The sequence below is a fragment of the Neoarius graeffei genome, chromosome 24, assembly GCF_027579695.1.
Source record: "Neoarius graeffei isolate fNeoGra1 chromosome 24, fNeoGra1.pri, whole genome shotgun sequence".
Lineage (NCBI taxonomy): Eukaryota > Metazoa > Chordata > Actinopteri > Siluriformes > Ariidae > Neoarius > Neoarius graeffei.
In genome coordinates this window covers 44,795,122-44,807,787 of record NC_083592.1, presented here as the reverse complement: position 1 = coordinate 44,807,787, position 12,666 = coordinate 44,795,122, and the positions used below count along the sequence as shown (strand labels likewise).

The following is a 12,666-nucleotide window of genomic DNA, read 5'->3' as shown; positions in this document are numbered from 1 at the left end:
TGAGCATGGCAAACAACGTTTTGATATGATGTATTATTATTAATAATTATATTTATAACAATGATTAAAAAACTAAATTACAATATATTTAATATTAAATATTTTTAAAAAGTATATATTTTTTCGCAATTTTTTTGTTATCGTCCCTCTAACTTTCTGAGGCCCCCCTAGCGCCCCCTGGCGGCCCCCCAGGGGGCCGCGGCCCCCACTTTGAAAACCACTGGCTTAGAGGAGCCCATGGCTGTTGATTTTAGGGACAAGTTTGAGGAGTCAGAGAATTCATACAGCTTTGAAATCTGCATCATCTTGACCTTTCCTAACGAAGAATTTGAACAAGCCACAGCTGAATAAGCTAATTAAGGTCTGGAACCTTGGTAAAAGTTACCTGAGAACTTAAATGTATTGGGGTGCCCAAATGTTCGCATGGTATTCCTTTTCTTTTTTCACTCTCCAATTGTACAAAACAAAAATAAATATACAAATCTTGCATAAAACCCTGAAAAGAAATGTCTCGTCTTTACCTTAATGCCTTTTGGTGATCAGTTCATCTTCTGCTCACTTAACTATTCACAGTAATAGACATTTTCAGCAAGGGTGCCCAAACTTTTGCATGCCACTGTATTGTCAATTTGTGCTTCATTCACCATATAGTAATCCAGTACACTATATTCTTACCCATAGTATACAACTGACGTACACCAATTCTTCACCAAGTACCACAACAATACTCAAATATAACTTACTACTCAAATGTTTAAAGGAGATACGCAGAGCTTTCGTTTTTAAATCAATTTCTGAGTGGATGGTATCTCCATCCTTGACTCTTGTATACTGCATAAATGGGAGGAAGAAAAAAAAAATACATTTTTGAGAGTTAAAATCAACCGCAAAGTTGGCATTCGAGCTGCCCCGCTGAGCCAGCCAGCCCTGAGTGCGTGACGTCACAGCGGTAACCGGTTTTAAGGCCGAGGCCTTTTACAGCTATAGACCAAAGTCATATAAATAAAAATTTACGGTGAAAGTAAGAAATACCATCACCGACTTGTTCAACTAAGACTGATTTGACTTCACTGATTGTGGGTTGACTCTCATTAAAACAGGATGGGCGTTAAAACTTATGCAACATACATGTCCATGCATGCATTTTCACTGATAAAACGTAAAAGGCTGATTAAATAATCAGATGAACCGAGGCAAATCACATTCTGAAGCAAATTAAATCATCTTATACCGGTAACTTAAACACACAATACAAGTTACATGTATTAATCTAAATGCAGGTAAACAACGTCGTGTTGTTTTTTTTAATCCAAATGAGAGTCGAAGCTTACCCGTCTACGTTCTCGCTTCTTGAAGACTGATTGCTTTTGAAACAATCTGACTTTCAGTTGTTTGTTCAGTTCTCTGTTCATTCGCTTCTTCCATGTAAGGGTGAGATGGCAGCAATATCCAGTTTAGAAATCAGACGGCTGCTCCACTCGTTCACTTTTCTTCATACTGTGTATTCTGTCATTACTGCTGGGCTCAGGCAATTAGTAAAACCTGGGACGGAACGGGATGTCACTGGTTTTAGCAACAACTGCAGGGAGGTCACTGCCCGAGCGATATGTCCCGTCCCGTGTTTTAGCAACAACCCTCGGCTCACTCCGGGAGGACTGATGCAACTGAACTCATGGTCCTTTAAAAATAAATAAATAAATAAATAAAATACTTTCCTTTTCTTGTAGTTTTCTTTCTCTTTAATTGTTGGTCCTGCACCCTCTTTCAATACGGGCTTCTAGCCAACGCTCCTCAACAGATCAGAGGTTTTGCATGAGTCTTCAGTAAAATGTGCAGAGGAGAGACCACTTCGTAGGCGCCCAATGTGTCCGTGAACTTCTCGCAAAACGCATCCAAATCTTTGCAGTTTGAACATTCTTGGGCCATGAATGCAACGTAAATCCACCTTCTGTCATGTTGCTGCACCGGCCAGCAACACATCTATGTGGCATGGCGATAAATTAGCTCAAAATGGAGGATCGGAGTTGCAGTCAGCTCTGTGTTTCAGTATAGCGGAAATGCCGATGAGACCGATGGACTTCCTGTTGTGATGTTACGGACGTCGAGGTCATTCACTCAGACCGCTACCTATATAAATCACTTTAATCGTAAAAATTACTATAATTAGATTTATTGTTAACGCTTAAAACTATTTCTGTGCCATTCTTGAGGTCTCAAGGCATTTATAAACGAAAGTGAGGCCATGGTTCTGCGTATATGCTTTAAGCATTTTGAATATCAGTTATCAATATCGGGGTGCGCACTCAGTTTTTTTTTCCCCAAAATAAAGTTCTTCTATTTACTACATACACGATATAGCCATACCTTTCGACACTTGTCATCCTTATTGCCTAAGGTCACATGAGCTCTAAAATAGCTCTTTTACAGCAGAAGGGAGGAGATACATGGATGCCACACAAAGCAAGTCAAATCTAAATCGTCATTAAGACCAGTACGACGTGCATCTCGAAAGGTTTCTCTACGTAATATTTTTCCTGTTTAGATCCTCACTCCTTCTACTGAGTGGAACTTTTTCTATGCTGATGCACCTCAGAGTTTGTGCAGTGTGTTTAAATACCTTAAGTGTCTGGATACTGAGGAGTTCAGATTGCGCAGCCTAACTGCGCTCGTCTTCACGTACGTGGACGTGTAGCGGCCTTGTGGTGTTCCCCATGTAGCCCCACCCATGTGGACAAACCAACAGGTAAATAATAACATTCGTGTTGCATGTTATGTTGTTTCAGTGAACATTTTCTCCCAGTCAGCAGATGTTTATAAATATAATTATCTTTGTTTATATATTATTTTTTCAGTTTTTATTATCTGCATGAACCAATTTATCCTTTATACGACGAGCTCATCGATGGGTAAACAAAGGAGGCTTCTTGAAAAGATGACTAAGGTTTGAGTCAGACACCAAAATGTGCCAATACTGACGCATAACGGTTGGAACTGCTTGGCTTTGCGTGCCATACATTAAAGGATACATAACCTGAGCCTTTGGCTTTTTTTCAAGCAGGTGTTTTATGTAATAGTTCGTGTCAAGTTTTGCTCACAGCTACATTTTTAGCTGATAACAACCACAAATTTGGATGTCCTCTGTCAGGGAAGTGCTTGACATGTTTTCAGTTTCTTTCTCGAATGCATCATCCGTACTACAGATCCTTCGTATCCTGCATCATTGACTCAACGGTAAACTGCATTTAAGAGACGTAGGATGACAGGAATTTGCCAATAATAAAGTAAATTGTTTTTTTCGCGGTCCGGTTTCCATCAAATCGTGCTCGCGAGCGGTCCGGAATCCTATGATACGGACCCTGGTTACGGACCTTTAGCGACTCGTTCGTTCACAACAACAACAAACATAGTATCAATTTTTTGTCAACATTTATTTTCGCATTTCTCAGTATAATAGCATTAATTTTACAGCATGGATAGCGATAACGACAGTGTTCACAGCGAAAGTGAGTTTTACTACCCTGATAAAGACGAAATAAAAGAAAATGTTTCAGGAGAAAGCCGAAAACCTGAAACTGTTGCTAACGCCGAGCAAATCCAGCAGTTTATTGAGGAGCAAAGGGCAGAAAATACAACAAAAAAGACGCCCTACGACCTCAGTGTCTTTGGGAAGTTCTGTCGAAACCTAAATGAAGGTCGAAAGGTGGAAGACATACCTGGCGAAGAACTAAACATGTTGCTGTGCAACTTTTTCATGTCCACAACAAAGAAAAATGGCGACGTGTATGAGCCGTCCTCGCTCACGTCTTTCCAGAGAAGTATCCAGCGCTATCTGAATCAGTCCGGCGCGAAACTAAATATCTTCATGGACCCCGAGTTCAACAAGTCAAGAGAAGTCCTTGTGGCCCGTAAATGGCAGTTGGTTGAGGTTTTCGCGAAGGGAAACCGTCCACAAGCAGTCAGGGCGCGTTTTAGATGAGCTTGTAGCAGGTTTGTTCTAAATATGGTTTCCCTTTCGGGCACTCTCATTTTCTGTTAGAATTTGGTAAAGAAAAAAAATTAATATATTATTTACCAGCTTAAAGTATATATCACGGGTAAATTTAGGAGCAAGATCAATATAATTCTCCTATTTTATATTAAACTTTGGTCAAATATCTGTCACATTTTGTGCAATTTTTTTTACCTTGCGCAATACCAGAAAAAATTCAGTTTAAATCAAGCCATTTGAGGCGAATTCGTCCGTCTCTGAAAAAAATTGGCATTTGGATTTCCCAGCAAACATCGATTTTCGTGACGTCGCGTGCGGGACGCCTCCCTCTGAATCCTACGTCAGCGCTGGTTTGTTTATAAGAAAACGACCTGGTGGTTTTCTGCAAATTTCTTCAATGTTATCGTGTAATTATTAAAATGGTTAACAGATGTATCGTAGGAGGGTGTAGCAACACCAATCTTGATGGGATTAGTGCTCATTGTTTCCCAAAAGACCAGACAATGAGAGAGAAATGGGAGCGCTCGGTCTACACAGGCTGTGCACTGAAACCGTGCAAAGCTCGCGCAGCCTGCTGGCGCTTCCGCAGATAACGTCACGAATCTGGCTCCAGACTCCCTTGGGATTTTTCCAGACGTGTTTTTTTTTTTTTTTTTTCTGCTGTAGACAGATGGCCTTATGCAAAATTACCCTTCTGGATGAGTGTGTAAAGGGACATACTTTCATATAAAAAAAAAGAAAAAAAAAAGAAATTGGTCCAGAATATGCACTTTAAGGTCGGTCCGTATCATGAAATACCGTGACCTTGGCCTTGAGAATACTGACCGAGGCCGAGGTCAGTATTCTCAAGGCCGAGGTCACGGTATTTCATGATACGGACCGACCTTAAGCTGGTAAATAATTACAATGTCCTTATCTTTGTGAAACGTAGCATCCAGAAAACTGAATAAAATATTTTTTTTACTTTTTTCCACAGGTGAACTTAATACAAGGTACTCTATTGTTTAGGAAACTTACAAAGCCTTCTAGTCCTTCCTCTAACCCAAACTAGATTTTTTTTTTTAAAAAGTCACCAATAAATCCTGCAGAATATGTTAAATGTTATTTATCAGCGCTATTGTATATATGACCGTCGTCAAACTTTCCCATTAATAACTTAGCATAGTTCGATGCCATGATTGAGCCCATGGCACTTCATCTTGAGTATCTAATATTTATAAATTTCAACTCCTTCCTTTTATTACGAGTGCTTTCTGACTTTGCCTAACCGAAATTTGATACTTCTAGTTTCATTGAGTTCATTGTATATTTAAGGACCCCAAAAGATGAAAATTTAAAATCGACAGAGAGAAAGCAATGGAAAATGTGAACAACCCTTTTGTATATCCAGAATACGCTGTACTCATGCGACACTTCGGCTCTGCCCTCTGGCTCTGCTCGTGTCTCACATGCTGAAATACGCTGCTTCCTCCCCATCCACATAGCATGCATAGGAAATCAGTACTGACTCATTTTCTCTCTGTATTCAAACTGAATCTGAGTGTAATCGTTGTTTCCATCTGCTGTATAGAGAGGGTTTGATTCAAACAAATGAATTACTGCGCGTGTGCCTTAGAAACAGTAAAGGCTCAGGTTACGTGATCAGTGGAACACTGTTGCGTGTCTAGTATTATTATCATCAGGCACGGAGAATGTGATGTGATTATTTCAGACTTTCCAACCACCTGTACATGCAACCTGCAACAGCTATTCCATAACAAACCAGCCACACACACACACACACACACACACACACACACACACAAATACGGTTATCAAAAATGCAGACACTCTTCTTGTTATAGAAAAGGCTGTTATGTAGTACATATGTGTGTGTGTGTGTGTGTGTGTGTGTGTGTGTGTGTGTGTGTGTGTGTGTGTGTGCGCGCTCACGTGTGTGTACGGTAAATGAAATGGGTGAAAGAATGAAAGTGAGCCCTTTTCCACTGACAGTGCTAGTTTCAGAGGCAGTACCTAATCTCAATCCGTTTCCACCACAAAAACAAACCTAAATTCCCCCACTCACACACACTATTTTCTTCACAATTTGGTTTTGCCAATTCCCACCAATTGTCCCCGATCACATTATTATTACCAACCAGGCAGGGAAAAAGCTAGCACCAAGACACATAAAACCAGCCAACCTCTACATCATAGGGCAGCGTAACACACTTGGAGGAAAGCGCCATCCGCCCTCTTCCACATACATGAGCTCACAGAGGCCCATGACTGGCTAGCTTCACTGTGATAGACAGGAGAAAGGGAGAAGTGCCATGACTCTCACCCAGACAGCATCACTAATTGTTCTTCCTTGGCTCCTGGCCACAGATGGCTGTCAGGATGACAGATGGGATTTGAACTCGCAATCCCTTAAATGCTTGACGAAGCACCAAAAATCCGTTAAAGAATACAGACAAGTATGAATTTCCAGAGAGTGGACAACTGTGTAGAGGTAGTCCTTTTTTTTTTTTTTAAGTAGTGCATCGTGTCTTGACAAAAAGTCAACAAGTCGTCGGCCAACATTTCGTGTAAGTACAATTAGTGTCTTTATTCTCTTTCAATATGTTTAACTGTTAAGTGAGTGAATGTAGGAAGCAGGACAGCGCTATAGAAAACTTTTCCTGCATACGAATTTTAACAGTGCCTGTTTCTGAAAAGAAATGTTTCTCATCCATTCGTGCTAATTAATCCGACTAGTAAAAGTCATTCCACCGACAGTTAGATCGTGCCGTATGCCCAACTACTGCTTCAATTCAGAGAGTAGTGTGCACTACGTAGGGCATATGGTTTAGCAATCTGTGCACGCAAGAAGTAAATCTTAAAAACCAGTGTTAATATTTTTATATGTCCCTATATCTCATTAAAACACTGGGTCGGCTTTTAAACTGGTGGAAACAGTTGTTTAAAAAAAAAAAAAGTTCTTCGGTTCCTTAGCAAGCGCTGACACAGTGTTAGTGGAAATGGGGCACGTGAGAGGAAAAAAAAGAGAAAAGGTAAAGAGTGAGAAAGGTAGAAAGTGAGAAATGAAAAGCACTACATAAACGAACATGAACAATACAATGTTCAGTCCATGATTCTGCCACTGTCTCAGCGTGTATGAACATCTACAGGTCAACAAGATGATGAGGAACCTGAACTAGATTACGGCCCAGTCACGCGAACCATTCAGTGCATATACTCCATGTGTATTTCAGCCTGTGACTGTGTTTCAGAGTATATGTGTGTAAAGTAGTGGAAAGTGTGCACCTAGGGTGGAGACTGACATGGTGAACAATGGAGGAGAGAAAACCAGGGGGGAAAACAATAGGAAAGAGAGAGACCGAGAAAGAGAGGCATCACAAGGAGAGACAGAAAGACAGAGAAAGAGCGAGAGAAGCACAGGGCAGCTTTGCGTACCTGGCGTCAGCCTCGCTATAGTACTCTCTGGCAACAATGTCTTCAAACAGCTCTCCCCCTGTCACCCTGTAGAGCAAGAAGAGTGTTGGTTAGCACCAGGCTCACTCACACATGCTTCCTACATCCATACACACACACCACGCACCCACGCAACAGCTCAGCATCATTTCCATGGAAACAGAACCCGCTATGACAATTCCGACTCATCGTCTTCAACAACATGTCCTGGCGCACTCTGTAGCTTCCGTATCGTGTACGATGTTACAAAATGGTCAAATCATGCATAAAGGATCAATCAGGAAAACGGGCCAAGCTGGTACAATACGAGGAAACGCAAAGCATGGAAAGTTCCATAAGCTTCTTCAATGTCAGGACAAATCAAACTTCACAGGCTGTTATCTATCAGTCAAGCAATGACTTTAATAAAGTGAAAGTGTGCGGTTTTAGAAAAATAAATCAGTGTTACGCAGGCTGAGTCAAAGCATCCACCACAAAGTTATTATTATTTTCCAATAATATCAGAAAGTGTGGCAGCACGGTAGTGTAGTGGTTAGCACTGTCGCCTCGCAGCAAGAAGGTTCTGAGTTTGAGCCTAGCAGCTGGCGAGAACCTTTCTGTGTGGAGTTTGCATGTTCTCTCCGTGTCTGTGTGGGTTTCCTCCGGGTGCTCCGGTTTCCCTGACAGTCCAAAGACATGCAGGTTAGGTTAATTGGTGGCTCTAAATTGACCGTGAGTGTGAATGGTTGTCTGTGTCTATGTGTCAGCCCTGTGATGACCTGGCGACTTGTCCAGGGTGTACCCCGCCTCTCGCCCATAGTCAGCTGGGATAGGCTCCAGCTTGCCCGCGACCCTGCACAGGATAAGCGGCTACAGATAATGGATGGATCAGAAAGTGTTTTATTCCTGTTATACCACAGCAATTTGCCAACCCTAACAACTGTTTATTTATTAAAAAAGGATGTCATGCCATTATATTCATTTACAGGTAAATTTAAATAATATTGGCTGGTGTTGAGTGCTATATCAGATATATTCCATTCAGCTAGCTGAATGGAATATCTCTTATATACCATGACAAAAGCCAGCCAATGTTATTATACATACGCATTCCTTCCGGGTATTCAACGTCTTTCTCTTTCAAAATCTTCCGTGTTTAGCTAGGCAAACCTGGCGGCCATGCTGGTTTACAAACTGTCACAGTCGCTCGCTACCGCCGAAGTTTCACGTTACCGACATGTCACGTCATGTTGTCTTGACAACCATGCAATATCGTAAACCCTATTCAACGCTCATTCTCCACTGAGTAGAGTGACGTAATACACGTAGGATATGCGATATGCTAACAATACTACATGCCATCAAACCAAATGAATGAAACCCGCTAGAAGGGAATAGAACACGTGTTTTTATTCCATCGAAAAAAGTGTCCTGTATGGATAATAATTAACGCTGTCGAATATTCATGAGACGAGTTAGCTCCTTTTATCACTTACAGCATTATACAGTAGTGTCATAAAAACACAACTACTGAAAAAGTGCATTGGAAAACCTAAAGCTACGGCTTTACCCCTCACTGTTACAAAGCGCTGATACTGAAGACTCCTTCCAAAAATGTGAAGGAAACTAAGCGAACACAGAGAGACAAGCAGCCATTTTCGTCACATTTCTCACCTATGGAGCACTTGCATGTGACGTCACAGCTGATCCAGATTGTGACAGACGCCATCTTGTCGGTCAAACGCCATATTCCGCCTTCTGCTTCTGCTTTTACTTCTACCTTTTCTTCTGGAAAACCCTACTATATACAATTCTACTACAACGGCTGTGGCTACAAGCTCTCCCTACCTGTGCACGTTTTTTATGTTTTTTGTGTGTATTTTTGCGTGTTGTTCATCTGTACCGGACTTCAATATCCACTACAACTGTATGGACTTACTGGACATTGGTTTCCAGCAGAAAATGACGGTTTGTAGTGATTTCCATTGCATGCACAACATTCCGGACGAGATAGCGAGACCAGCGGGGTCTCCGTGGATTGTTATCGGAAGCAAAGCGAAGGAGGCAGCGTCGGGAGAGGAAGCAAAAGCGAGGCTGCAGAGCCGGCCTGTTGACTAAGCTCAGAAAACAGCCACTCAAATCTCCACTGCTAAGCCTCTACCTCTCCAATGCCAGATCCATGTAAACAAGACGGACGATTTGGAATTACAGCTGGAATTACCTTATTCTATTCTATAATCGGCTGGTCAGTGCTATACTCAATACTTAAGTGACTTACCCATCCAATGAGGATTCTTGTTTACAAGATGCCACATCTGAGTCGCTGACAAATCCTGAATTTCTGTAAAGATAACTGTCCAGAGATTTATAGGCACGCAGTGCTTCACCACTGAACAGCGAGGGAAAGTTAATGAGGCAATTATACACGTCTGGGTATTCCACCTCTGGCAGTTCAAAATCCGGTCGTGAAAACTCCGTCCGGTAAGCCATAAGGGTCACTAATCTGTAGATCGTTTATTTTAGACATATATCTAGTTATCTGTTCATTAGAAAAATGAGCCGTGTAGTCCGTCGGTTGAAATTGATCCATTCTGTACACGAGTGCAGCAGTATTCAGCGGTGTTTTTGACCGACAAGATGGCGGTTGTGTACTTTCCGGTCACATGACTGCAAGATCTCTATAGTAGCCAGTTGAGCTAATTAGCATGTCTTTAGATCGTGGGAGGAAACCCACACACGAAGGTACAGAGAGAACATGCAAACTCCACACAGAGAGGCCCCAGACAGCCAGCAGGTTCAAATGCAGAACCTTCTTGCTGTGAGGCGACAGTGCTAACCACTGCACCACCGTGCCACCCTACAAAGAAACTAACGAGCTCTATTGCATGGAAATATTGTGAATCACAGGTCTTTACGATATCAGTGAAATTATCTGATTATCATCAGTCTTGGGCTCCTAGACATGACCTAATACCAGATAAACCTGAGATACGTTTTCTAGTACACTAATTCATGCTCCTCTTTGGTGAACTTGCAGTTGGAAAAGCCCAACTGATTGCTCAAAAAGCTCATCTCGTATCCAAAAGACGTGTAACAAGCATCAGCTATACTTCAGAATCTCTGCTTAACATGGATTTGTATCAGATGGTGAGTGATCAGGGGTTTAAGATCTTAGTAACAAGAAATATATGCAAACAAATACACTTACAGGTCAAACAGCAGGTAATGGAAGCTTTCCTCTGATATGCTGTCATGAAGTCGAACTGCAAGAGAAGAGAAGTTTTCATTCCGAAATGAACAGACATGGCATGTTTCATGCAACTCGAACCTGAGAATGAGGTTTTATTTCATTAACTAAACTTTGGACAGTCAAATAATCACTTATTCATGATCGACTGATTTGATAGGAAACTGAAAAAAATTTGGGAGGGGAAAAAAATAAGGTAAAAACGACTTGTAGTGTTTACATTATTAACATGCCTGTTTTTAGCACAGTGTAACACTCACATAGTTCTGGTTTATTGAAGTATTTTTGTCATGTCTTCGCTATTAAAAATATGAACGTTTATGTATATTTTGGGTATAAAGTATATTACGAATATTAAATGCTAGTTGGATGGAATAAGATTTCCTGTTGTTGCCCTGTTACCACAGGATGTCTGTAATGATTATTTAAAGATTCACGTATATTCAGATAAGCGATCTCTGTACAAGGAAGTGCCTTCACAATGCACACATGCTTGTCGCACTAAAAATTCCCTGTGTACGACGTACTATACAGCTCATTTTAATACAATATTCGACTTTTGTTATAAGCGGGAAGGTTTGTAGAACTTGTGGCCATGCAAGTTGCGCTTTACCATTAGGTCGTCACATGACAGCCTATGTATATAGGCTGTACCTGTGCGAGAAACTCATGTTCCCTTCCCCATCAGCTGGAAAAAAGGTAAAAGCTGTCTACATTTTATTCTTTTGCGTTAGAAACTCGGCCAGTACTAGGTTTCAAAGGGAGAAGATATGTAGAAAAGAGCGAATGCTTCATGGAGTGTCTCCATGATGAAGAAAAAGTGCAAAGCCTTTTTTTTTTTCTCCAAAAGGATCCAAGAGGATTGGTTATCAACTGTCAATTTGGACAGGTGGCATAACCGGCTATAAAATTGTTCATCATAACTTTTAATGACGATCATCAGCTAATATATCGTAAGCAGATTATAACCCTTTTTTTTCGCAGTCTGGTTTCCATCAAATCCTGCGTTCTGATTGGCTGGTGAGCGGGTCCGTATCCTACGATACGGACCCCAGTTACGGACCTCTGGCGACTCGCTCGTTCACAACAACAAACATAGTAGCAATTTTTGTCAACATTTATTTTCACATTTCTCAGGAGAATAGAATTCATTTTACAGCATGGATAGCGATAACGACAGTGTTCACAGCGAAAGCGAGTTTTACTACCCTGAGGAAGAAGAAATAACAGAAAACATTTCAGGAGAAAGCTAAAAACCTGTAACTGCTGTCAACGCCGAGAAAAAACTTGGCTGAATCCTGAATGACTCAAATTTTGTATAAATAGGGGACTACATAGGTGGCAAAATGTGGTTCTATTTCCTTCACTCCAGACCACCAGGGCGGTGCTGAAAGCACTAGTGGAAGGATCTTTGCATCCGCGCGTTTCGAAAATCGCATACAAAAGTTGTCATCTCATGACGTATGATGTGCCTGCCTATATAAGGCAACATCCCACGTCATTTGGCCTCTTCTTTTTTCTCGCGTTGGAATCGCATCTCTTCTTTTGGAATTGTGTGTGTGCTATCAGTTAACTGTGGGAATACCTGCGACAATCTACAGTGCAACTCGTGACTGAAGAGGACTTCAGTGGGACTCGACTCCACGCGAGCTGTCTGGTCGCTAAGGTAACTTGGTTAACATTATTTTGAGGTTGTTTATGCATCGATAGTCATTGAATCTTGGCTGCCAAGTTTTCAGGGACGGCTATTATATCGGTCTTGTCACAAACTGTTCGGTTGCCGGCAGGTTTGTCAGTGTTGAGTGAGTTAGCGAATTGGTTGCCAATAACGTTAATGTGTACTTACAACTTTACGTGAGCATCGGTTTTCTGGTTGCTAGTAAATCGTTGTCTGTAGCGGTAAAGTTGCGCTTGCGAACTCACTAGCCTTGGTTGCCAGGCTAGCAAGCAGCGCTACACCTTGCTTCTTTTCTTAAAAAAAAAAAAAAAATCGTGGGTG

General features: G+C 41.4%; 1 protein-coding gene across 36 annotated transcripts in view; it reads right to left on the bottom strand.

Annotated features, from left to right (window-relative positions):
- Positions 1-12,666, bottom strand: part of camk2b1 (calcium/calmodulin-dependent protein kinase (CaM kinase) II beta 1) — a 147,265-nt gene that overhangs the window by 88,770 nt on the left and 45,829 nt on the right. For all 36 annotated transcript variants that reach the window (XM_060907316.1, XM_060907335.1, XM_060907323.1 and 33 more), the window contains exons 4-5: positions 10,629-10,683; positions 7,424-7,489 (exon numbers count right to left, since the gene is read on the bottom strand). In XM_060907316.1, coding sequence (XP_060763299.1) covers positions 7,424-7,489; positions 10,629-10,683 — 121 coding nt within the window. The remainder of the gene's footprint in view (positions 1-7,423; positions 7,490-10,628; positions 10,684-12,666) is intronic.